General features: G+C 32.5%; 1 protein-coding gene across 1 annotated transcript in view; it reads left to right on the forward strand.

Annotated features, from left to right (window-relative positions):
- The window catches only part of LOC129218416 (dyslexia-associated protein KIAA0319 homolog), a 159,281-nt gene that overhangs the window by 105,605 nt on the left and 26,702 nt on the right, over positions 1-26,974 (forward strand). The window contains exons 16-19 of the mRNA XM_054852671.1: positions 1,191-1,400; positions 14,500-14,594; positions 16,496-16,641; positions 16,734-16,856. Coding sequence (XP_054708646.1) covers positions 1,191-1,400; positions 14,500-14,594; positions 16,496-16,641; positions 16,734-16,856 — 574 coding nt within the window. The remainder of the gene's footprint in view (positions 1-1,190; positions 1,401-14,499; positions 14,595-16,495; positions 16,642-16,733; positions 16,857-26,974) is intronic.

Raw genomic sequence — 26,974 nt, forward strand, 5'->3', positions numbered from 1 at the left:
AACCAGGCTACGGGCCTCAATTTGCCCCACGGATACATTTCCTTTTCTATTTTATACCTAAGATCAAAGTGAAAATGTATTATTATTTGAAAGTGATTACTTCCGATTCTAAAACTGCTTCTACTTACAAAATATTAGGAACAAAACCTTTGCTGACAGTTGCTAATATTTATAAAAACAACCAAACTAGCGGGTCAGCGGAGGTAGCTTTTACAGAAAATGAATGTGCGACAAATTAAGAAGCTAGCATGTTGTCAATGGCAGTTATTTTTTTATTAGTAGGTCTTTATACATAAATCAAACCAATTAGTAGTCAGTTTTTCAAAAAATGTAAGGACAGTCAGTAAAAATTTGAGAAAAAAGAAGCCCAGAATCAGCATGTTTTCCAACGAGTCCGACTCCTTTACCGCAAAATCAATCCGACTCCGACTCCACAGCCCTGAAAAAATCCCACCTTGAAAATTTCCTTAGTGTGGATCCTTGGTATCCACCTTAAAAAACTCCCATTTTTGTTAAACTACATTGAAAAGCATTTGATACAAAAACACTTACCATAAAAAATAGGTGAGCAGGAAATGATATAGTGATCCGGAAAGTATACTTGGCCATTTAATGCAAACCTTTATGAAGACCCTTATTTTTTGTCTTCTCACTCAAATCGTTTTCAGAAGTTTTTTTTTCCAAAGTATTCAAAGTTCAGAAAAAATAGCACTTAGAATGTGATTAGCACCTAATAATATTGGATTTGTGTTATTTTGTTCTTATCTACTCTGTTATATTTTATTTAACTCTATATAATATAACAACTGTGTGTTGCCTTCATCCCAAAAATTATTATTCTGACTCAGATAGAACACTTATTCCACTTGGAAATCCCAAGTGTTATAGTTTACTTCAGACTTACATACCTTAAGTAAATATTTCAGAGAAAAAATGTACTTAAGAGTAAAATATTTTGTGTTCCAAACTATTGAAAAGGAAAGGAAATCCTACTATTTGTTGCCACTGCTAAACATATTGTTTAATTTTGTTAACTGATAGTATATAGCAGTATTTCATAAAACTATTTTCTTTGGAATGTTTAATCTGTTTGAGTGTGTGTACTGTGTATTGTACATGTTTTAAATTGAAAACATTGGTTTTAGTTTTTTAAATTTTACTTACAAAGCCTAATCTGTTTTTTCTTTAAGTATGTTTTAGAAAATTCTGAGCAAACTTCTGTTCTGAAGCTGACTGGTTTAATATCTGGACGGTATTTATTTCGGTTAACAGTGTTTGATTTACAAGGAGCTTCTTCATACGATACTGCATCTTTAATTGTTAAATCTGCTAAGAATCTTATTGATCAAGTTGAAATAATGATAAATGCTGATATTAAAAGCTTCACCCAAGAGCAAGAGGTAATAGTTTAATGCAGTTACTAAAGTTTCTAGAAATAATAGTATGTTTGCTTTTTTGACGCTTCCATAACATGAAATTAGACTTATTTTTATGCAATAAAAAATAAGGAAGAAAGAAATAATCATTGCCTTTTTACTTTTTAGTATTTTACTGTAAAATTATTTTAAAAAGTATTTTTGATCAATTTTATTATTTGACTTTTTTTTTTCTTTTTGAAAAGTGGGGTGTGAGTAAGAAATATTATTGTTGAGTCATAGTCAAGTTTTGAGTACAGAATCCTATTTTAGGAGACAATTTTGGTAGTCAAAATCAGTGAATACACAACTTGACATAAATATGAGTACTTAAGACCAGTGTGAGTAATACTAGTGATAGTGTACGCATTTGGGATTGGATAATCAACTCTGGTATCAAACATTTTCTGTGTAAAAAAAAAAAAAGAAGAAGAAGAAAACGATTTTGTTTGTTGATGTGTGAGCTCGGAAGATTCAAGTTCTAGAATAGAAGAAATTAGAAAAGTCTTTTACCCGGGAACACCTGGAAAAAAAAGGTCTGAAAAGGAAACATTTTTCATGAGGGCCGTGAGGTCACATAATGAAATTCAAATAAGGTAGATGTGGGTAATAAGGCCTACCTAAAGGAAATTTGAAATAAAATAAAAACTATGTATCCGAATCAACAAATTGTAATATTATTTGAACACACAGATCAATTACTATAAGAAACTGACAAAAAATGGCCACTTTTACCAAAAACAAGCATAAAATTCAACATTTCTAAAATCCTTGTCATTAGGCTTTATTATACAGTAGTTGGAAAACTATGTAGAAAAGTAATGTTACAAATATTATTTAAGATTTAGTCGGATGATTTTTAATTCTTCATGTTGCACTACCGCTCCACGTAAATGAATCGCATCGCACTGGTCGAAACAAGCAAGTAACGTGTCGCAACCAGTATGAAGTGCCATCAATGAGTGTTAGCTGCCTACTAGGGTGACGGCATCAGTAACAGACAAGGGTCCAGTAACAGGCAGTCATAAGTTTTTATTTAAATAATAAGAATTTTAGGCGGGTTAAACTGATGTTGCTGTGGCCAATGAATATGGTGCAGTCATCGAGTGTTGTCAGAGTGAATTTCATGAGTCAGTAGGTATTTATAGGGCAGTAGTGGAAGGTAATGAATAAACACCTCGAGGTTAGCTGTTGTTTCATGCTGCAGCTAGCTGTTTACTTTAAGAAGGTGAGTGTTTTCAACCATCATTTTGCATTGTAAAATGTTGATATGATTGCATGATGGAGGTATTTTTAATGTTTGAACTATGCTCTTTTTGGTTTTCTCATCGTTTTTCACATACAATCGCTTCTAATGTGAGTTTTATCTATGTCTGTTACTCATCCCCAGAAAACTCGTTTTTCTAGTAACAGACACCCATGTCTGTTATTGGTTCTTCAAGCCTTTTTAATTTTTTTCTTTTTTTCACTCCAGAAAAGGTTATTCATTGATTTGATTGTGCCTACAGGTTCAATATTGAAAATCGAACAACATGACTAGTCTCAGACAGAGCGTCTGTTATTCAGGCCATATTTTTTTGGAACCTCAGAATAGTGAATGCACCTCTTTTTTTCAGTCCAGGAAGCCCCCCCCCCCCCGCTAGAAATTCTGTTACAGTGAAGAACAGTTGCAAACAGCCTTATTGGATGTAAATAGTAATGGTATGAGTGTTGCCGCTTCAGCAAGGAAAAATAGAGTCACACGAGTTACACTTTTGAACAAAGTGAAAGGGTGTGACGATCTCCAAAAACCCCTTAGAAACAGCGGAGATGACCTTCGGAGAGTGGCGTGTGTGACCGATGTAGGACCCCTAGTGCATTTGACCCCGAATGTCGCCCCTCGGTCTGGGTGTTGAATGGATCAGTGGACGAGGTCTGGCCTTTGGCGGCTTTGCCCCTTTTCAACTCGGATTCCAGCGAGGTACTTTGTGTCTGATTTTGGCCCCGGACTGTAGGCGGGATGTAGACTACGCGGAGCCAGCGTCCTAGCAAATGGGAATTGCTTCCTGAACCAGGAGCCGATTGCCACACCATCACTCGTCCAATGAAAATTAATGACTGGACAAGACACACGCCCCTTGATAAGGAGGCAAGAAAAAATTGAAGATTTATAGAGCACTGGGGAAAAAGATCTCCAAGAGATCGGACGCCAGCTGGGCGTTGATGAACGTGTGACCGACCTTGGAGATAGCCCTCGTTGTGAGGACCGTTGACAAAATTATGTTTACCACAAACATTGCTTTTTATTTCTGTAAATATTTATTTTAACCAAGAGAAGTACTCCAGACGGAAATGGTGTACAAGTTAACTTTTGTAAATAAAAATTGCAGTAAAGTCCGAGTCTGTGACAAATAGTTCGCCGCTGGGTCCCATGCTACCAGGTGACCCTCCAAATTCGTCACAAGGGGTTTATCCAGCATAAGCAGAATGGATCCAGACCAAGTGCTTTCAAAGGACGAGGAGAAACTACTGGTACTCTGGATAGCCTCATCATCTAAAGCAGGGTTTCCAATATTAAAAGAAGAATTTTTATACCGTGTGCAGCTGCTCTTAAAGGAATTGGGGAGAAATAATTTCTTTACTGATGGAAGATCTGGGAAATCATGGTACAATGGTTTTCTTAAGCGGTACCTTTCAATCGCTCATAGGATCAGTGAAAACCTTGCATTGTTCCGTTCAAAAGTAACCACAGAAAGCCTAGGCAACCGGTTCAAGACCTTTTACGACTATTTAAAAGACAACAATCAGATTGGAACTTTAGAAAATCCAAATTGAATTTTTAATTGCGACGAAACTGCTTTTTTTCTCAACCCAAAGGGATCCTGAGTGCTAACAATTAAAGGTGACAAAAATGTATACCAAGTTGTGAACAATGGTGAAAAAGAATGTCACAGTTTTATTCACTGCAAATGCGGCTGTGTATCTTCTACCACCAACAATGATCCATAAATACATAAGAATCCCAGATAGCATTAAGTTCAGTATGCCCCATGGTTGGGGATTAGAAAATTCATATTCAGGGTGGATGACAAGCAAGATAAAGTTTGAATTTCTGGCCAATGTATTTCAGGCATTGCTAAAAACTCAAAGGCTGAATTCAGAACCAATAATTCTATTTGTAGATGGACATGTATCTCATTTAGCACTTGAGACAAGCAGGTTCTGTGAAAAAGGGAAAATAATCTTGGGTGATATTCCCAGCCCCTTCATAAAAGCCCTTGTTTGGATTCCCGCCCCTTCTGATCCTACCAAGAGTGTCAATATAAATTCTAACAGCAACAATAGAACACAAGTAGTTCACAAGAGTGGCAAAGCGAGGTGTTAAAAAAACAAATACAAAACAGGAACAAGAAGAGGCTAAGAAGATACGGGCTGAAGCAAGACTTCAAAAAAAGAAGAAACAGGAAGACATTAAGAAAAAGAAAGCAGAGAAAAAGATGAAGAAAAGGAGAGAACAGAAAAAAACAAATAACAAAACCACAAAATTACAGAAAGAGGAAGTGTCATCATATACAGAAGAAGAAGAGTGCCATCCAGCTTCGAGTTAAAAAGGTGGTGAAGAATTATGAATAGGACTGATTACCTATGCATTTTTTTTTTTTTTTTGAATTTGCATAGTTTAGTAAAGAGGCTGTTACGCAAGGTGCCTTCCTACTTATATTACAAGTAAAATTTTTCCAATTTGGAAGTTAAAATCCAGATATTGCAAAAGTTTAAATCTAATTTTTGTTTGTAAAAACCTCGCTGTCTTCTTAAATTCTAATTTATTTTATCTTTTTTTTTTCTTTTTTGTGATGAAAATTTTCTAGTTTGGTAGGTACTCAATTATTGTTCATTTAAATTTAAAGGCTTTGGTACTAGAAATAAAGAATGTTTGAAAATTTTTAAGAAAAAGAAGGAGTTTTGTCTATTACTGATCCTGTCTGTTACTCATCCTTTTAGCCTGCCTGTTACTGGGTATCATCAGATGTTTTGGTGTCTGTTACTGGGGTTCGGAGCTTTCTTCGAAATTCAGCAAATATAAATAGAATTGACTAATTCAGAGGATCCAGAAGCAGCCAACGTTAGATGAGATGTTGCATGGGAGAAAAATAGTTTTGAAAATCTAAATGCAGTATACTCCCGATTATCCGTGTGCAGATTATCTGGTTTGCGGATTAACCGTGCATCATTTTGGAATCACACTTTTTTAAAGCTTCTTTCAGGAGCTAAAATCAAGGTAATACGAAGCGTAACCTACTATCCATGCACAGAGGTCAAATCGGACACGTGTCCTACCCATATAGTCTTCATTATTGGATGCAGTGCACGGTATAGCAGTTGCATGGTCAAAGGTAAAATCAGTTGCCCTTGCACGATCTTGGAGAAAAATCTTGCGACAAGAGTCATTGGATGAAGAATCATCTTCGATTGCCGAAGATAATATCGATAACATCATTGAGAAAGTTAAAGAAATCAAAGGTTTCGAATCAGTTGATGCTGAGAATGTCGAAGACTGGTTTAAAAGCGACGAGTGTCAATCAGGATTTCAATAAGATAAATAAATACCTTTGGGCTGAACAGTAAAGTAAGAAAAATAACGTTACAAAAAGCCCAAATTCGCCAAATTTGGCAAATTTGTGCTTTTTTTAACGTTGTTTTTCTTACTTTACAGGATTTCGATGTCTTAACTTACGAAAATATCGTTGAACTTGTCACTGAATCAAACGCAAGTGATGATACTGAAAACGAAGATGAAGAACATGAAGAAAATACAATTTAACATTCTACTGCTCTACAATCTGTTTGACATTTATTGGATTACATGTGTGAAAGAGGTTATGATTACCGAGAAGTAATTGCAGTACGAAAAATTCGTATGGACATACGCAACAATTTAAACAAACAAAGAAAACAAAAATGTATCACCGATTTTTTTAAGCAATAAATTTCGAAGAAAAGTTCCTGGTTTGTGTTAGTATATATACATATATATATATATATATATATATATATATATATATATATATATATATATATATATATTATTTAGTTTTTTCTAATTTCCCCTTAAAAAGTTAGCCTGCTTATTCCTTAAATGATTTTTCGGATTATCCGTGTTTTTCGATTGTCCGTGCTACGCCGCCCGGTGATTAGCACGGATAATCAGGAGTATACTGTACATTTAAAGGGTCAGAAACTTTAGTTAACCTGAGAGCGATGTCTTAAGCATGTCTGTTATTGGTTCTGTTACCCTAGTGTCTCCTTGAGCAGCTACGAACATTTTAAGTTGTATATTTGTTGTTTAGGCCTTATTAGCCGATAGGCCTTAATACCCGCACCTACCTTATTCCTAAGTCCTTCTATCCTTTACCATTCAATTGCTACTTCCAAAGGCACCGTAGGTTTCAGAATTAAAGAGGTACTTAGTGATAAAATAACTCGTTAAATTAGGATTTCACCTTGCTATGACTCACCAAACTGTTTAAGCAATTAAAGCTTCAACTATTAACTCGATTACAAACCAAATAGATTACATAGTTGAATTTAGCACTCAAGCACAACAAGAAAAAAAATTACACAAATCACTTATTTATTTTAGAATCCACACATAAAGTATTTCGAGTTAAGACAGGCTTATCAATCAAATTCTCCAAAATTACATTTTAGTCATTATCAGAGAAGATAGATGCTATAGTAGAAAATGTCAAATCCCAGAAAATAACTTCAATTTTCATAACTATTTTAGTCGCCCAATATTGCAATAATTTTGATTGTAATCTCAAATCTGATGAATTAAAAATATTTTCTGATTGAGATAGCTATTTTTGTTTTAAATTGATCTTTGGAAAATTGGTTAGTGAAGAATGTACCAATCAAAATTATTGCTGGCCAGAATAGCAACATACTTCCTATTTTGTAAATAATTTCTCAGTGCATGACTGTCAGTTGCTTGCAAACATAATTGAATCCTTTTTACTTGAATTTTTGGTGCCTTATAAATACATAGTTATTTTTTCCTCTTGGGTTGTGTGCCCCCTTCTCCCTAATGTGAGAAATTTGCAATAAGAGTTTTTAGGAATTGCATAGTCAGTACAAAAAGGAATGTTACCTTAGTGTGACTTTTTATTAATATATTTATTTACTTAGAAGATGTTTGGTATTTGGCCAGACACCAACACATTTACTATCACTTGTTTTCAATCATATGCCCCTGAATATGTACTAATATTCTGAATGTTATGTTTAGTGCAGGTCACAAAACTTAATCATTCTCCTTTGTTTACATTAAGTTGTTTATTTACTGAATTTGTCTTCTAGAACTTGCCTTGCTAAACATGTCTCCCTATTTATGACTCGCCATTCTTTATTCAAAATTTGACTTTTCAAATATCTTTTTGTATCAACACCACAAGTAGTCACAGCAAAAGTCTGAAAAATGAATTTAAAGAAAAATACACACCAAGAAAAGATTTAAACATTTTTTATATTGGCTTAAGGAAAAAAAAGAAGGAAAAACATAAACTAAGTTCTTGGCGATTTTTTCTCAACTGCATCAAGTTAACTAATAATCCATCATATTTATATGTTAATATAGTAAAAGCTCAACTTTCCAGAAAGTGCAGAAGTTGTTGAAAACTGGGTATGTAAATTTTCTCATGAAAATGCAAGCTTAATGAAAAATATAAAAGTAATATAGCTACAAGTAATTAAAAAGAACATTTTTAATGTTAATGACTTAGAATAATGGTACCTGTAGCACCCACCACCTACCAATTCACTTAAAGTAATCATCTCAGAAACTATCCTTGACAATAATCAGTCATAAAAAGGAACCTTTGCTAAAATTTCTATCATAAAACGGACCATTTTCGTTTACTGGTTCAAAAATAGTGCATTTGCAATCGCAAATTTATTCATTGCATGTCCATTAGTCTTAAAACACTACTGTTTGAAATGGTTACTGGACACTAAGAGATAATTTTAGGTAGTAGATGTCAAAGAATCTTCCTATTGAATAAATTAAATGAAAATGGCTGATTTGGAATGAATGAATTATATGTGTGAAAAAAAGAGTGAGAAAGAAAGGAGGAAAGGGGGGAGGAAAAAAAAGGAATAATAGTTTCTTTGCATTATATTCAAAGCATTCATACGATGGTTAACATTTACTAATAACTTTGTTCAAATAACAAAAGTTTTTGACTAAGTGGAAACAAAGGGCATTACTACCTCCAAAAGTGGCTAGACTCTTATGGAAATGAGTTAAATAGATTCAAAGTAGAAAACAGCCATGATCTTGCTTGAAAGTGTGTCTAGTTATGGTTTGTGAATGTAAATGGGCTTAGTTTGTTTCAAAAGCTAGGTGAATTCCAGTGGTAACAAAAGGACAGTTTGAACAGAAAAATTGATGTACTTCTGTCTGAGCATATCAAAATATATATTTTTTCAAAAACTGATGCATAGACTTTTATACACATCATAGTAAGTTGCTAAAAAAGCCAAAGCCAGGAATTTTTTTCCAGTAACTTTTTTTTTAAACGAAATTTAAAAAGCGGTAACGGAAGGACATTTTTGCGACATGATTTTTACGCAATCATGTTCTTCCCAAAAGTTCAGCCAAACTATAAAAGGGAAAATTATAAAAATTAGAACACATACGGGAGCATTCAATCATTACACTTTCATCTCTAGTTTTAAAAAATAATTATTTTAAGCATATAAATTATGTATTTGTTAAAGGTAACAGGAAGGACAAGAAGTCGAAAACTATTTGACTTGGTAAATTTCAAATTACGAACATTTATTCAGCTAATACAGCAGTCTGAAACAATGACATCGAATACCTGAGCCATCTGTTACAATTCTGAATTCTTGAAATACTCAAAAATATTATCAGAATCCATAGAACATTTATCTTCTTTGTCAGGGGATACAAAGATCATTCCCACATTATTATGCATTCTCAAACAAGATATTTTTACTCCTTCATCTTCTATATGAAGTACCTGTCTAACATTGCCCTTTGTTAATTTCTTTCCCTTCCATTCAACTAACAAAACTTGTCCAATTGTTAGGAATCCTTTCACATATTCTCAGTATTTTGTGCTTTTGATTGAGCTGTATCTTCTTTTTAATATTATTTATAACTATCAGTCTGTTGATTTTCAGTCTGAAGTGAAATATTCTTCGATTTGTTAAAATACTAACTTTATTCAATAACATAACTTGTTACAGGGTTCAAATAGTGCATATTTTGTGTGTCAGGATGAGAATGGATATTACTCCATCTTTTTGAAAATTGATCTTTGAATTCACTGATCTCTTCGCAGTATGTTCAACGGTTGAACTAATGCTCTCAACAGTCCTTTCCTGTGACTTGCGACTTGAATTCTGAAAGCAGTTTAAATATTATATTTTTTCAATATAAATATCAAGTATGTAAGCAATTGTTTCTGCTCAAATTGGCTTGTCTTATCACAAGAATGTCATACCAAAACGATTTTCACATGCTTAGGAACTTTTAAGTGTAGTTTTCATGATTTTTGTCACATAGAATAGAATAAATAAAATCACAAAACATTTTTTTTAACCGACGAAAAAACGGAGGAGGTTCTCAATTCGACACGTATATATATATATTTTTTTTAATGTATGACCACGCATAACTTTTTACAGAACAGTCTGATTTTGATAATTCTTTTTTTATTGGAAAGGGTATACCCCAAAGGTGGTCCCATAAAAATTTTGAAAAAAAAAAAAATCCTACCCTAAGGGTGGGAAAAGGGGGTTGATTTGTTGTTCACTCACAGATTTTTAATGTATGATCACACATAACTTTTTACAAAATAGTCCGATTTTGATAATTCTTTTTTTATTGGAAAGGTTATACCCTGAAGTTGGTCTCATATAAATTTGAAGAAAAAATTCCTACCCTATGGGTGGGAAAAGGGGGAGATTTGTTGTTCACTCACAATTATTTTTATATATGACCACACATAACTTTTTACAGAATAGTCCGATTTAGAATATTCTTTTTTTTATTGGAAAGGGTATAGCCTGAAGTTGTTCCTATATAAATTTGAGGGAAAAAATCCTACCCTAAGGGTGGGGAAAGGGGGGCGATTAGTAGTTCACTCTAAGATTTTTTGATGCTGAATTGGGTATAACAAAAAAAAAAAAAAAAACTCACGATGAATGAGATGCAGACTTGTATGTCTCTCGTGTGTACTGCCGTGGGCAGGTAAGCGGCAGTATCTGCAGAAATGAGTTTTCGAGATATTTGAAGAAATGTGTGTTGGATTCAGTAGTATTAACAATAAGAAAATGTTGGAGTTATATATTTTTTTCAGCGGAAACCAAATAAGTTAGTTTGTACAACAAAGCTAACGTACAATAGATGACAAAATGCAAAAAAAAAAAAAAAAAAAAAAGAAATGAAAAAAAAAAAATGCAGTTACTGCCTTTGACCTGCCCACGGCAGTGTAGACCTCTCAATCTCTGGTATTTGTAATTAGGATTAGTTTTTTAACCGACGAAAAAACGGAGGAGGTTCTCAAGTCGACCCGTATATATAAGTTCTTTTTTTTTCATGTATGACCAGGCATTACTTTTCACAGGTTCGTCCGATTTTGATAGTTCTTTTTTCATTGGAAAGAATTTTCCCAGAAGTTGTTCCCATATAAATTTGGAAAAAAATTTCCTATCCTAAAGGATGGAAAACAGGGGTGAGTTATTGTTCACTCAAAGGTTTTTTACTTTTTTTCATGTAAGACGACGCATAACTTTTACAGAATAGTCTGATTTCGATAGTTGTTTTTTATTGGAAAGAGTATACCTAGAATTTGGTCCCATGTAAATTTGGAAAAATTCCTTACCTAAAGGTGAGATATTAGGAGTGATTTATTGTTCGCTCACAGATTTTTTATTACTGAGTTGTGTATTACAAAAAAAAAACAACTCACGATGAATGAGCTTTAGATTTGTCAGTCTCTTGATTTAGAGCTCTCAGTCTCCACATTTCTGCTAAAGCTCGTTCATCGTGAGGTTTGTGTAGTAACTTATTTGGCTCTAGGTCAGATAAAGCAGTACCCTCAAGTGTTTTTACCCTACTCAGTGCCACATATGCCTGTCCTTTAGCAAACACTTTCTTTCAGAGGTCTATTACAGCTTTATCAAGGGTCGTACCTTGCAATTTGTGTTCCGTGATGGCCCAGCATAGAATTATTGGCAACATCCTGTGCTCAATGTCACCATAACCTTTCGTTCCTTGAAAAGTTGCAACCACTGGAGGTATGGCGACACAACCATCGCTATCTTTTAGTCTGCTTCCTATGCTTTCATCGTCAAACTTAACTAATATGCAGTCCGGTAATTCTCCTTCCTCTAGTTGATCCCTACGTATTGATGGCCATTTTATTTTTTTTAAAATACCCATTGCACCATTGACGAGGCCGTCAGATACTGATATGTTACGTCTCAACATCACACGAGATTCGGCAGCAAGTTTTGCCTCTGATAAAAGTCCACCACAATTGTTCACATCTTTCGGGACAACATTATCTGGAGGTTTCTTTCCATAGGTAGCAATTTCACGAGACTCATCTATGGAACGGATTGTATAGACACGACGTCCTCAATTTCATTTGAAACTCGCTCTCTTATCAGATCTAAACGATGAGCGCGTTGCTCTTCACTCTCATTTGAAAGTCGCTCTCTTATATCTAAACAACGAGCGCGCTGCTTATCACCTTCTTGCAATAAACTATCGTTATTGTAGCTTCTCATTCTCGACAGTCTTTCCTCGCGCTGACCTAAATTCTCCTGTGAACGTGTTAATGTAATTCTCTTTCTGTTTGCTTCCAACCTTTTTTCTTTCTCATTAATAGATTCTTCTAAACATCTTTTCCTCATCCGAGCAGCATTTTTTGTAGGCCTACCCATGTTAGTATATAAAGCCTGCTTTTTTAAAATTATTTATGTAACACAACAGATAATTGTTAAAATAAGATTATATATATATATATATATATATATATATATATATATATATATATACATATATATATATATGTTAATAGCTAAAGTAAGGTAGGTAGCTATTTGAAAAGTAATCAAAAACATAAGCATACAGATTATAGCCACATTAGTAGCTTATAGCCACAAAAAATTATAAAATAAAAACTTTTTAACAAAAAAATTGAACCGCCGAAAAAACTGAAAAGCAAAAAATAATAAACCATTTTAATTAAACCTTAATAACTAAGTTCTTAAACTGATGTAAGTATACCTAAGTATATATTTTTGTAATAATTTAGAGTTTTTAATTAACCTTAATAACTCAGTTCTTAAATTAATGTAAGTATACCTAAGTAGTTTTGAGTCGGTGCCAAACAATAAATAAACAAAGATCCCTAAATTACCTAAATTTAAAGAAATAACCAAATAAAATTAGCAATGTAATGTGAAATGTCCGGCGATAAACATAAATGTTTCAAAAAATGCTCCCTCCACACGCCATCATTAAATCATGAATACTAGTAGATCGTATACAACGAAAAGTACCTCTCGTTGGAGCTTTGAAACCTTTGGGACCTCGCACGAGAAAGGCAAACAACCAGTGAGAAAAATCTTCAGGATCATGTATGCAATTAACGGCTACAATTGTTATGCCATACTTACGCTGAATGATACTATGACCCACAAAACTATTTATTTGAGCTTTTAACAAGATGAGAAATCCTTCTTCAGTATGATGAACAATGATATAAACATTTTGACTGTTGTATATGAGGCAAAAGCTCAGTAGCAGCCAAATACTCGACACGTGCTTCTTCGAGACCACTCGATGACGTTCGGGTTTAACTTCGTGAACGCTCGGCATTTTCCGGCGAAGGGGCGTGTCGCCATACGCCACTGCTGCGCCTCACGCTTTACAAAAATAATTAATTTGCTTGTTTGGCACCGACTCAAAACTACTTAGGTATACTTACATTAATTTAAGAACTGAGTTATTAAGGTTAATTAAAAACTCTAAATTATTACAAAAATATATACTTAGGTATACTTACATCAGTTTAAGAACTTAGTTATTAAGGTTTAATTAAAATGGTTTATTATTTTTTGCTTTTCAGTTTTTTCGGTGGTTCAATTTTTTTGTTAAAAAGTTTTTATAAAAAATTAAATAAAAGTATATTTTTTAAATGAAAGCACACATAATTTTTGTACAAATGCTACTTATATATGTTTTAAATGTGACTACTAACTTTAAACAATTGTTTGTTTTCCACTAGAATTCTAAAATTTTACCCTGTATCAGCTTATAGATAAATGTCATTCCATTACTGTATATTTTGTCCTTCCGTTACCATTAAAAACCATGTAAATTAAATCAATATTAAAATTCTAACTGAGCCTCCTTGACAAGGAACATAATTTTGCTTTGCATAAAAAAACATTAGTTGCTATACTCAATAGGTTCTTGGCGAACTAACTGAGATGTAGTATTTTGGTAACAGAAGGACAAACTGTCACCTTAGTAATGACCTATTTCACGGTTGAAAAAGAAGAAATTTTAAATTTCTTACCGAAAAGTTTAACTAGACATTCAAAAGATAAAAGTGAACCTAAATGTTAAATGCTGATAACAAGTACATTGAAATTAAAATATGTAATAAAAAAGAGATTTTTTGCTCTGTAAAAACACAAAGAGAAAACTTGATTTTGCACTTGATTTTCTGAAAGTCATCAAACTATTGGGAAAAAACAGGTTAAGATTCAAGAAATTCATTTACTTCTGAAGAGAACGGTATATGGCAAGTGACAGAGACAAGTATATTTAAAAATATTAATTTTTAAAATTCAAGTGTCATGTCTCCTTTTTCCTGGAATTCACCATTTCTAGGAGGATATAGGTGCCATTTCTTCTTGAGCTCAAACTTTGCCCATTTTTTAAACTAATATGTTAATACGCTATTTCTTCTTATCTTATATTCTGTCATTTCAATACTGTTTATCTCTTTCTGATGAAAAAAGTAAAGTTTATAATTTTGGATAATCTATCTTGTAGGATACACTTTTGAGACAAATGGAAATTTTGTTGCATGATGGGGACCCTGTGAAAGTGAATCTTGTGAAACTAGATTCTGATCGTCACAGTAGACGGTAAGCTACTTCAACTTTTATTATACTTCTGTGATTATTCAAGATATCCTGTAGTGATTATTTTCCAGTCCATTTCAATGAAGGGATTCTTTATACAATTACAGACTCAAACAAAAAAGCTAAATAAATTGCTTCAAGCATTCCATTTTTTTTTGTACTTATTTGGATCTCTATTTTAAACAATTTCTTTGAAAGTGATGCAAAATTCTAAAGTTTGGAAAATTTTTACCAGTAACTCCAAATAAACACTTTCTAGATGTTCTTCAAAATTTCATTGTATAATATATGCAAATTAACATATGAGTCACCATTAAAGAAAGCAAGGTATGTTAGACACAACTTAATTATAATCTTTTAAATCTATGTTCTTGTAATTCTCTTGAAAGTTATCATATTTTGAGCAAGTTTATTTTTAGAAGAATTCACTTTTTGAACATTTAGTCACATTCTGGCCATAGTTTTTGCATTGGAAAATGTATGTGTATTCTTATCAAGACTCTGACATCAGCTCCCAAGTCCAAAGCTGTGCATGCTATCATGGGACCCTCTTGCTACCTATGTCGTCTCTTTCTTTTCTTGAAGTGCCTTCATGTTCCCTAATTTTGTCTGTTACTGGATCATTTTTGATTAATTGATTGAGAATGATTTGTTTTATCTGTTATACATTTTATTGAATATGGAGACATAAAAAGCCAATGTTCTTTGTTTCATGCTCGTGCATTCCCAACTTAATCGCAGGTTCAACTCCTAACTACTTTTATCTGCTAGGTATTATGCTTCCCTAGCCACCAACACTTGTATTCGTTGCATACCATATCAGAAGCAGATGTTAAAAAGTGAAAGCTATAATATAGATTTTAACAGTCAGTTTTGTATTAATTTTTCATAAAAATATGAACTGCTATGCCTTAGAAATGTCAATATGGTTTGTTTGCATAAAGGAAAAAAACCCCTTGAAAACTGCTTGAAATAAAAAGTTTCATTTTCACACACACAAGTTCTTGAAAACCTTGAAAAACATAAAATTTATCATTAGTCCTTGAATTTTGTGCTTAATTTTTAAAAGTTTCAGTAAAAAAACTTGTCAAAATTTTTTTGTCGGGTTCTTTTTGTGGAGTTTCTCCAATTTTATTTGTATACTATGAAAATCTGATTTATTTTCAACAAAAGAAAATCCAAATATTTTGAGATATTTGCTCATTTTATTTTTCTTATTTTAACTATTAATTTGTTATTTTATTCATTTTATTTAAGTTATTTAAAAAATCGCAGCAATCAGCGCTGTTATTTGCCGATGAATGGAATGTGGCTAAAAACTACTTAGTATTAGATGTCAAACTTATATGCACATCAAAAATCATGGCTTATATGAAGCAAGCAAGTAATAGAAAAATATCTGATCAAATGTTTCCTGAATTCAGTTCCAGCAAAATTTTGAAATTTCTTCTGAATCTTTTTAAATTACTGATTGTACTACATTAGTCTTTAATTTTTAAATATTCCTTTTTTAATGTTGTTTTAGGTCAGTGTAAGTCAATCTGATATTTACAACAACATTATTAAAGATTGATTATGAAGCTTTAATAGTGTAATGTAAAAGGTTTTGACTAATGCTGAAATTTTTATGTGAACTTGAACCAAATCAACAATTATTGATTTATTATTGAATAACAGATGCTTTCAAATAGTATAAACTATTTCTTGAAAAAGCTCATTTTATCTTTGAAAAGTCTTTGATTACTTCTTGGAATAAAAACTTCAATTTTGTGTATGAGCCATGGTCAAGCATTTCATCATACAATTAAGTTTTATTAGAATTAATTTTTGATATTATTTTCATTGTAGATAATTTTAACTGTACTCTTTTCATTTTTTAACCATACTCATTTTCTTTTCCTTAGAGTAATTTTATTGATTACTGTCGAACGAACTTCAAGTTTTAATGGTGGTATCATATCTGGAGTTGATGTCGTATCTCGCCTTAAGAAAAAATTACGAACTGATAGTTCTTTGTTGGATGTTGAAGTTCTTTCTGTTGATACAGTTGGTATGAAGCTGACATTAAAAAAAATATTATTACTAATCACTGAATGAGCTTCCATGTATGGAAAACTCATTTTATCATTTATTTTCTTTTAGTATGCCAAAACAAATGTTCTGGTCATGGAATATGTGATCAGTATACTAAGCATTGTGTGTGTGAAGCATTCTGGATGCAAGATGTCTTTCGTTACAATTTCGGAGATAAGGAAAGTAACTGTGGTAAGTTATCACCTTATTTCTCTATTCTTTTCCACTCCAATATTTTTTAAATATGTATTCTTAAAGTTTAGTTCAAATATCAAGTGTTAAGGAATTATGACTTTTTACATACTTTGTTTTCTGAAATAAAATATTTTAAATAATAAAGGTATTGTTAAGGACACATATTTAGTTTATTTATTCATATTTTCATTAGAATTTTTTAGTTTAGTATATGAGAAGTGCTTAAAAACTTGTCTAATGCTAAGATGCAAAATATTTTAGTCACCCTTTAATGCTGATTTTTAGTTTTATGCTGAGGCTGTTATATATGCATATGCTGTAAGTAGAGAATGAAACATTATGTAAGTGTTATTATATTAATATGCATAAATAAATATGTAATCTATTTTATTTCTTTGCAATAACAGATGTATTACTTTTTGTTTGCCCTTGGTCGTTATTTCTCTAGACAGTGATTGTTTTCGCTTTGTTAAATGCACCGTTGAAAGAAGGTTATTATAGTGAGAATTTAGAGCTAACAAAAAGTGAAGAAGCATTTGAATTTGAAGTGTTGGAAGATAATTTCTTTGTCTGTTAAGTAAAAATTATTAGTTTTAGATAAATATGAGGTACAGTGAAACTTTTATTAGCTACCACCTCTATATAGCGACCACCTCCATTAACAACCACTTTTTTGAGGCACCAAATTTCCCTTGTATATGACTAATGTTAAAATACTTCTGGGAAAGACCATTGAAACCTCTCACAACAACCGGCAAATCGTAAACCTCACTATTCAAATATACAGGAATTTTCGTTAGAGAAAACTCAAAAAGAGAGAGACAACAGAAGAAAAGCAATAGAAAATAAAGTTCATATGTACACTAGGGTGGGTCGATTTTGACTTTTTTTTGAAATCGTAAACGCCTGTGGTGGGAAAAGTTGTGTATTGGCATCAAATGCTCGCATAAAATTTTTTTTGGAAATCAAAATATATCTAGATCCCCCGCCAGCCCCTTAAAGTTTGGACAAATATGTAAAAATTGACATTTTTTACATTTAAAAAAAAAAAATCTTATGAATAATATTTTTAATCGCCTGTGGTGGGAAAAGTTGTGTATTGACATCTAATGCTCATATAAATTTGTTTTTGGTAGTCAAAATGTATTTAGATCCCTCACCAGTGCCTTGAAATTTCACCAAATATGGAAAAATTGACATTTATTTGTTATTTTTTAAATTTCTCATGTTTGATTTTTTTAATCACCCATAGTGAAAATGATTGCCTAGTAAGATTCTTCACTCATAAGTAATAATAATTATAATATTCAAGCTCCGCTCAACTGCTGAAATTTGGAATAGTTTCATAATTTTTAAAATCTTGACGTTTTAAAGCAAAAATTTTATTCAACACTTTTTTTTTTTTTAAATTTAAGCATTTTTTATATTTTTATTTTCTATAATAACAGTATAAAATTCTTTAGGATTAAAACATAGGTATAAAAGATTAAAGTACCAGAAGTCCGTTGTCGCAGTTGTACAGCAGCTCTTCGCTCATATTCTAGAAGTATTAGGGAAAAATGACTAAGAATTCACTTTGGAGTTTTTTGTAATAAAGAAGTTTTGCACCTTATACATTGCTTTGTTCTCAAATTTTGGCATTAATTTTCGGGAAGCCAATGTTGTACGTATAAAGTCATCATAGCATGTTGCTCCACAAACAGATAAACATGCTTCTGTCACCAATCTAACTGCTCTTTCTACCGCTTGTGTATGACATGATAAATTCCACAACTCACTTTCAATAACGTCACCCGTTTCAGCTACTTTCTCAAGTTCCGCATTGGGTATATGTTTGGTGAGTGGAGGGTCTACAAGAACACAATTTTGCCGATTTATCAATTCTGTATAGTCTTTTGCTTGAAAATTTAGAGGTGGAATGACAAAATCACGAACAGTTTCATTAGTAAGAGTTCGTTCCTTCAGGATTGTTCTGTAGCCTTATTTCCTTAGGATTGCGTGCGGTTGATCATGGCTATCAGCAGGTTTTCTGGATGACCAAAAAAAACCATTTCTTTGTATAACAAGGTCAACTACTGATTTCAGATCATCGCTAAGATATCTTGAGTAGTGGATAACTTCCCAAAGATGCTGTGCACCGGCTGTGAATGAAGGCTCAGTTTTAATCAAAAACCAAACTTTTGCATACACTTTTATAATGTATTCTACAATAGTCTCTATTTCCAGCGATGACTCTTTTGTACCAACATACAAACAAAGTAATCTGTTTGCTGTTGTAAGCCACCTAGCATGAGATAGCTTTCCTGGTGATTTGGTGGACAGTTATCTTGAACAATTTCCTGAACATATTGCTTGACATATTTGATACAAGTATTTTTGGTCAGTGCCAAGTCCGTCTGTATCAACTGTTGGCAAATCAAAAGCGATTTTTTTAAAAGTTGACAATTGGAAGCTGCTCACATGTGCCAAGAAGCTTCCCTATAGGACCATTATATGTAAAAGGACACATAGTGCTTGCTTCAATCAAGATGCCGTAACAGATAGCGTAAAGGTAGCTCATTGGCGTGCAATTGACATATGAGCCACTGCAATAGCCTTTTTAAATGCTTATTACACCAGCAGTCTTATTACACCACCTTTCACACCAGTATTGACTGCTGTTCCATCTGATCCTACTGTAATTAAATCCACAGTAGATACTTGGGTTGTTTTTAAATAATCTAATATGCTTGATAACACTTCATTCGTTGTACCAATTCTTCTGCTCTGAGTTTTTCGTTACGATTTCTATTTGGTTCATATATGCTTGGCTAAGTGCCAAGAACAGGCTGATTTGTCAGACTGGGGGTGGGTGATTAGTTTAATTATATCATAGAGAAGAAGAAAAATAAACATTCGGAGGAATCACACCATCTGTCTCTTTGTCAGTTAAAACTAAGCAGAAGGAGCAAAGAAAAAAGGCAAAACGCGCAATTTCAGATTCCCGGCAATGGTGGTATATGTAATATGATATGATAATTATTTTGTTCACAAACAAAGGGTCTTACTATTTACACCACAGGTGATTAAAAAAATTACATAAGAAATGAAAAAATGTTTTTAAAAAAGTCAATTTTTACATATTTAGCGAAACTTCAGGGACCTGTCAGAAAATATAAATGTATTTTAATTATCAAAATTTTTTTTAAATGAACATTAGATGTCAATACACAACTTTTCCCACCACAGACGATTAAAATATTATACATAAGATTTTTTTTAAAAAAAATTTAAAAAAATGTCAATTTTCACATATTTGGCCAAACTTTAAGGGGCTGGCGGGGGATCTAAATATATTTTGATTTCCAAAAAATTTTTTATGCGAGCATTTGGTGCCAATACACAACTTTTCCCCTCACAGACGTTTTTGATTAAAAAAAAAAATCGAAATCGACCCACCCTAATGTACACAGAACAGTTTTCTCATATTAACGAAGGTGGAAAGAAACCAGAATAAGGGATTAAAATCTATTCTCCAGTGGGTCCAAAACGTATTCCTTTCTTGCTCTCTCTGCTTGGAACCTCGTTAAAGTCATAAAAAGGAGGGCGTTGTTTTTCGACCCTAGAGAAGCTAAGGTGGCACATGCAAATCTCAAGGCACCTTTCATTGAGGGAGGTTGATAAGAATCGAACTTTGTTAAAAGGTTGTTTCTTGGAATTTCTTGGTTGCTTACGGGAGAGGGGGGGTTAGAAGGGAGCATTCCTACTTCATCAGAGTGGACAGAATCTATTTTTAGTGCCTTTGAAAGCTCAAGAGTTGGTTTCAGTGAATTTGCATTCTGCTTTTCATCACCATACCGTACATCGCAGTCAGAATTTCGAAAAAACCGAGCAATCTCACGCTCGAGAAACATGCAGAAGTCTTGAATTTACACAGGAAAGGAAAATCAGAAAGAAAATTAAAGGAAATTAGCAGTAAAAAAAAAAAGCTGTCAGTACAACAAATTTTAACAGAAATAGATAATCTTATCTTGCACTAATCATAAGGACACATTATTAATTTATTTTTGCAGCTGAAAACTAAACTAGAAACTAAAGTTGTTTTAGGAAAAACAAAGAATCTGAAGCAGGGGAATTTTAAAGCTATTAGTTTTTAAATAGAAAAATCATGTGAAAAGTATATTTTACATTTAAAATTACAAAAAAAGCTTCTTTATTTAAATACATTCTTATCATAATGTTCTTAGTTAATACACTGCAGGAAGAAGGTAAATAACAACTATGGTGCTACATTTGCATGTTCGAAAATGACCTCCAAGAGCGACCAACCTCCATTAACCACTTTTTTCAGGAACGGAGAGTGGTCGCTCCAGAGAAGTTTCACTGTACCAAGATGGAAACCTCAATAAAAATGAATGCTAGATACTTTTTGATCTTTTTTGCCTGTGATATTATGTTCCCAGATCACAATTTCAAATGGTGATGTGTGTGTGTATATATATATATATATATATATATATATATATGATAGTGCTCACATAGAGAGAGAGAGAGAGAGAGAAAGGAGCAATGTGTAACAATATGTTAACCAAAGTTTCAACTATGTGAGTACTCGAAATATAACCTTTACATTTCATGTTCAAAATTAATGTTACCTGTATTTACCAAGTGTGATATCAAATGTAATTCTAGTTTTAGGGATTAAGATCAATCTATTTTTTAATTTTTAGTAAATTTACACAAGTTATTGGATGACTATCTTAGTGCACAGTCCCTTTACCCAACTAGTCAAAATTCTCATTTTTGTGTTGACTTTCAATCTTGCATTATTCAGGGTTCATACGGGTCATGGAAATCCTGGAAAGTCATGGGGAAAAAAATTACAAATTTCAGACCTGGAAAAGTCATGGAAAGCAAATATTTTCATTAAAAATCATGGAAATTTATTTAAAGTCATGGAAAAATGCTTTGGGCAGTAAGAAAATTACAATAACTAGAAAAGCACTGGAAATATTGAGTGATTTAGTAATATTGGCATATAAATTGAACGATCTCAAAAACAATTCCGAGTTTTGGAATCCAATTTCATCCGCTTCTGTAACAGCTGCTCGCCATTTTTTGTAATGTGATTTTGCAGCTGGGGCATCATTAACTTAAAATTCACCATTATTTTCAGCATTTCTTGCATTTTATTTTCTGTAGCACGTTCTTGATTTTGCCACGCCCCCTCAAAAAGTGTAATTCAATTACATCCGAGTTCGTTTCAACTACTTGTAAAAAATTCATTGTTAAATTTATCAGAGTTAATATCAATATTTTGAAGGCTTTAGACATTGAATGCTTTAATCAAGCAATAGAACATAGAAATAGGGGAATTCTAATGCTCTGAAACAGAGGTGCCCAACATACAGCTCGCAAAACTGATTTTTGTGGCCAGCTGAAATATATCTGGTTTAGAAAAATGAATTTACTAAAAGCCTTGCATTACTTTTTTTTTACGAATGTACTGTCAAGTAACATGGATGATTAGATGCGCTATTGACACCAAAGGGCAATGTTTTTATGAAGTGAATTTATTGTTGGAAACTTAGTAATGACTCATTCAATTTTTGTCCCATTCATTACTATTCTGCCCTATTTATTAAATATGTAGTAGGCATTTAAACATCAGTGTATTGCATTCATTATATTTTTACTTTACTTGAATTTATATAATAAAGACGAATAAGAATAACTTATTTCTACAGCGTGCACTGATATTTTTTCAGTCACAAGTAAGTGCTCCCATAAGGTAGTGACATTCACATAAAAGTTTTTCTAAAGCGCATTTACGAAAATTGGCAAGTTTGACATTATAAAGTACTATATTCTTCGTGTAACATTGTCATGAAAATTTTTATGAAGTCATGAAAAAGTCTTGGAAAAGTCATGGAAATTTTTTATCGAAATTGAGTATGAACCCTGTCAATAAATATTCTGCTAAACTAATATTTATTGTATTAAAAAATATTTTAGTGTTTTCTCTCCTTCAATCAAATAATGACAATGTCAGAAGTTAATTGCATCTCATTATCAATTTATCCAGTTGATCCTAATCACAGCTAAGTGTGCCAGCCCTGATCTAGAGTATGATTTTAACTGTTGCTGCAGTATGACTTCAGGAAAAGTGATTCAAAATTTGTCTTGATGCAGAAAAGTTTACAAAAGCAGAAATGATCTATGTGCTCTTTATGTTTGAAGCAATTAATTGCAATCAAAAGGCAAATTTATAGTTCTAAACAGAATAGGAACTGAATAGATATCTGTATCACATCACCAAATATTTTAATTCTGACGTCCAATTAGGGGCTGTTAACATTGCAAAGACCATTTACATCCATATGATCTTAACAAATATGTCATTACACAAGTGAAAAAAAGGAAAAAGAAAAAAAATGCTTGGTGCCAGGAATTTTTAAACTTGTTTTTACTGTGTTATATATGCTGCCTCTTAACATGAAAACAGTTTTACTTTGTCAGTGCCACTTTATGAGATTCAGCATATTTAAATCATTATTTTTGTCAAAATATAGCACTTTTACCTCATTGTATGAAGCTATATCTTAATATAACCTAGTGTTTTACATCTTAGGCATGCCTTAGGTTGTTATTTTTTCTGTATACGTGGAAAAATTAAGTGCATATATTTGAAGAAGGTGAGCCAAACATCCGGAATTGTTGCATCCCACATGTTAGTCTATCAGCTAGTACCCAAAATTTCGACAAATAGCGTCATTTCTGAGATTAAGCTTCGTGAGGCATCATTTTTTTTCAGTGTTTTGCGTAGATTACGAATTTGTTAAGACGAAAATCGAAATTGGTAGCTTTTGTACAGTAATTGCCAAAAAAAAAAAAGCATCAAAATCATCAATATTTGAAGTTTCAGCTTTTTGTCAATTAGAGTGACTTTTACCAGAAAAAAATTCAAATGAAAGTTAACCAGTCTTTAATTATATACTGGGGCTTCCGACCTCCGCTCAATTTGCTCGCTAACCTTTGTGCACCGCCACCGACATGGCTCAATGCCGCCTGCAGCGGGTGGCAATTTCTAGTGAAAAAAACTGACTTGTTGCATTTAATACATGTAACAAGTTAGTCAGCAATTGATTACATAATGGGGGCTCTACCCTCTGCTGGATTAACTGGCTAACCCCTGTTCAGCACCAACGGCTCAATGCCGCCTGCAGCGGTTAGTTAATTTCTAGAGAAAAAACTAACTTGTTGCATTTAATAAGCAAAAAAGATAAAAATACTTTTTTTATAATTATTCTAAAAAGTATGCTTATACAGAGTTCGTACGCTCCGGGAATTCCGGGAAAACCGGGAATTGTCAGGGAAAATGACACTGTCAAAAATGTCAGGGAAAAGTCAGGGAGTTTTCAAATTTTGTCCTCCAAAAATTTTTTTTCCATTTTTTTCCCAAGGAATTAAGTACCATGAGATCTAGTCTTCGTTTTTATTGTGATTTCACGAAAAAAATTGTAAATTTTTATCGAAACCGACGCTGGCACTTAAAAACGGCGATCGAAAAATGAACGTTTTTTTTCACAACGAAAGATGCGCCAAAAGAGCGAAGATTTTCTTACATGGAGTCAGTGAGGGGAACGCATTTCTTTCTACTACCTAAAGTTTTAGATGGGTTGCCACAACATTCTGTTCGGTTCAGGGTTCGTACGCTCCGGGAAAACTTGGAATTATCAAGGAAAATGGCTTAGTCAAAAATGTCAGGGAAATTTCCAAATGTGTCCCCAAAACTTTTCTTTTCCCAAATTTTTCCCAGGGAATTTTGTTTAATGAGATCTAATCTTCATTTTTATCGATGTATTTAAAAAAAATTGTAACAATTTTAAAGCAATGACAAAAATGGCGACCCAAAAAGTCTTCAGCAGTCGCCATTTTTGGCTCTCAGTAGTTCCCAAGGAAAAAAAATCAGGTGAACAGCTATTATGCGCAAACTCAACAGGAGAGAAGACAATTTACTGCTTCGAAAGCACAACCTGTAGATGGGAGGGTCGATCGGGGAAAATCTTTTTTTTTTTTTTTTTGATCGGAAAATTATTTCAGCTACGTGTGAAACGGAGTCGCCATCTTTGGTCATTCACAAGATGGAAGTAGATACGATCCTAAAATGCCTAAGTTTCTAAAAACAAAGTAGAATTGGATGTTTTCTTTAATTGAAAACTGATGAAAATAACAAAAAATGGTCTGAAAATTGTTTTTCTATTAATATTTAAAATAATTTTCTTGAGAAATGAAAAATTTTGTTCTTAAAACTTAATCTTATCCTCACTGCCTCGGACGCAAATGTGATAAAAACTTTTCAATGAATTGTAGTTTCATGAAGATTTATTATTTTTTAATTGTTTTCATGTGACAAAAAAGTTATTTCTTATTTTTGGGCGTAGTCGCCATATTTAGTCATTCCCAAGATGGAAGTACGCAAGACTTTTTAAGTGCCTAAGTTCCCGAAAACGGCATTGGATGTTAATTGCAATGCAAACTATTGAAAACAACACACATTGTGCCTTTTTTTTTCGGATAATTTGTAATTATTTTCTGGAAAAGTGCAAAATTTAATCTTCATAACATTTTTTTGTTTTAATTGATTTAGACTCTTATGTGCTAAATACTGACTATTTTGCTTTTATTGTAGTTTTTTAAGGATTATTAATTATTTATTACTACTTTTATACTACAAATCCAGAAATCTACTTATTATTTTAAATTTTTCACTTTGTCACCATATTTGATCGTTTGCACTATGGAAGTAGACTTAAACTTCCAGAAACAGAATTGGATGTTTGTATCAATGCGTAATATTGAAAATAACATTAAATGTGCAAAAAGTTATGAATTTTTGAAAATTAACTATTACTTTCTGGAAAAGAAAATTTGAAATTTTAATGTAAGCGTCCTTTAATATGTGAAAAAGAAAAAAAAAGAAGAGATTATTGGCATTGACCTATGATCGGCGGATGTTGATTTTTGTTACTATGCATTACATGGTATGCCGATTGATGCAACAAGTTAATCGTATTTATACTGAAATTTAGCTTTGCATTTTGCTCAATATGTTTTGTGTAACCTACTTATAAGAAAATAAAAAAGTATTGTAAACCAAAAGCGGATGCTAAAAAGTTGCTGCAGGACTACAGCAAAACGCTATAATATTACGCGTGACATCAAAGAAACGCTAAAATAAGTTGAAAGTACTCTGTTTTCAACAAATAGTAAACAAATTAAAACAATTTTGAACAAAATGTTTAAAAAAAACTTAAAATTTTGACAGAGAAAACAAAGGGGAAAAAAATCCAAGTTTTTTTTTAAATCTAAGGGGAGAAGTTTCAGTTCTTCTGCATTGCTACTCTAAACAATTTTAATTATTTTGAAAATATTACTATTTAAACTTAAATTTTGAATGAAGCAAGTTACCTGGAATTTTCTAAAAAACCACCTGAAAAAGTCAGGGAACTTTTTTTAAACAAAAGTGTATGAACCCTGATTATACTTGGGACAAACATAACCGGGTAGCTTTGTACAGGCTGTACACTGATCCTAATCTCAACATTATGACACTGCCAGGTTAGGTTTGCCTGAACTATACTTATGTTGAGTTTTATAAAGATGTTAAAGAAGAAGAATATTTAAGATTATCTTACTTTAATTGGCTTAAAAATCGTTGTCGTCATCATTCCCAAGTTTGACGCATAAGCAGTAGCAGATTTCAGTACATGGCAGGTTAACGTCCAAGCATGGACATACTTCTTGTTACCCCTAGAAGACGGTTAAGAGTCAATTGCAGTACGTTGTAGAAAAAAATCTTCTCATTGAACTCAAGTTTCCACAAAATACAGCGTTTTTTTTTTTTTTTTTTTGATTGAATGTCCTTGCTCCAAAGAATTAAAATCCCTAACAGTCTGACATTCAACGGAATTGGCGAAATCATCTTCCAAGAGATAATTCATAGTCCTGGAAAAAGAGTTGAAATAGTTTTTGATAAGTATTAAAACTAATTCTATAAAATATTTTGAGCTAGCTCATCCTCAGGATGATACGATTCTAGCATTGTATGTAAATATCAAAAGACGCTTCAAAGT

The sequence above is a fragment of the Uloborus diversus genome, chromosome 3, assembly GCF_026930045.1.
Source record: "Uloborus diversus isolate 005 chromosome 3, Udiv.v.3.1, whole genome shotgun sequence".
Lineage (NCBI taxonomy): Eukaryota > Metazoa > Arthropoda > Arachnida > Araneae > Uloboridae > Uloborus > Uloborus diversus.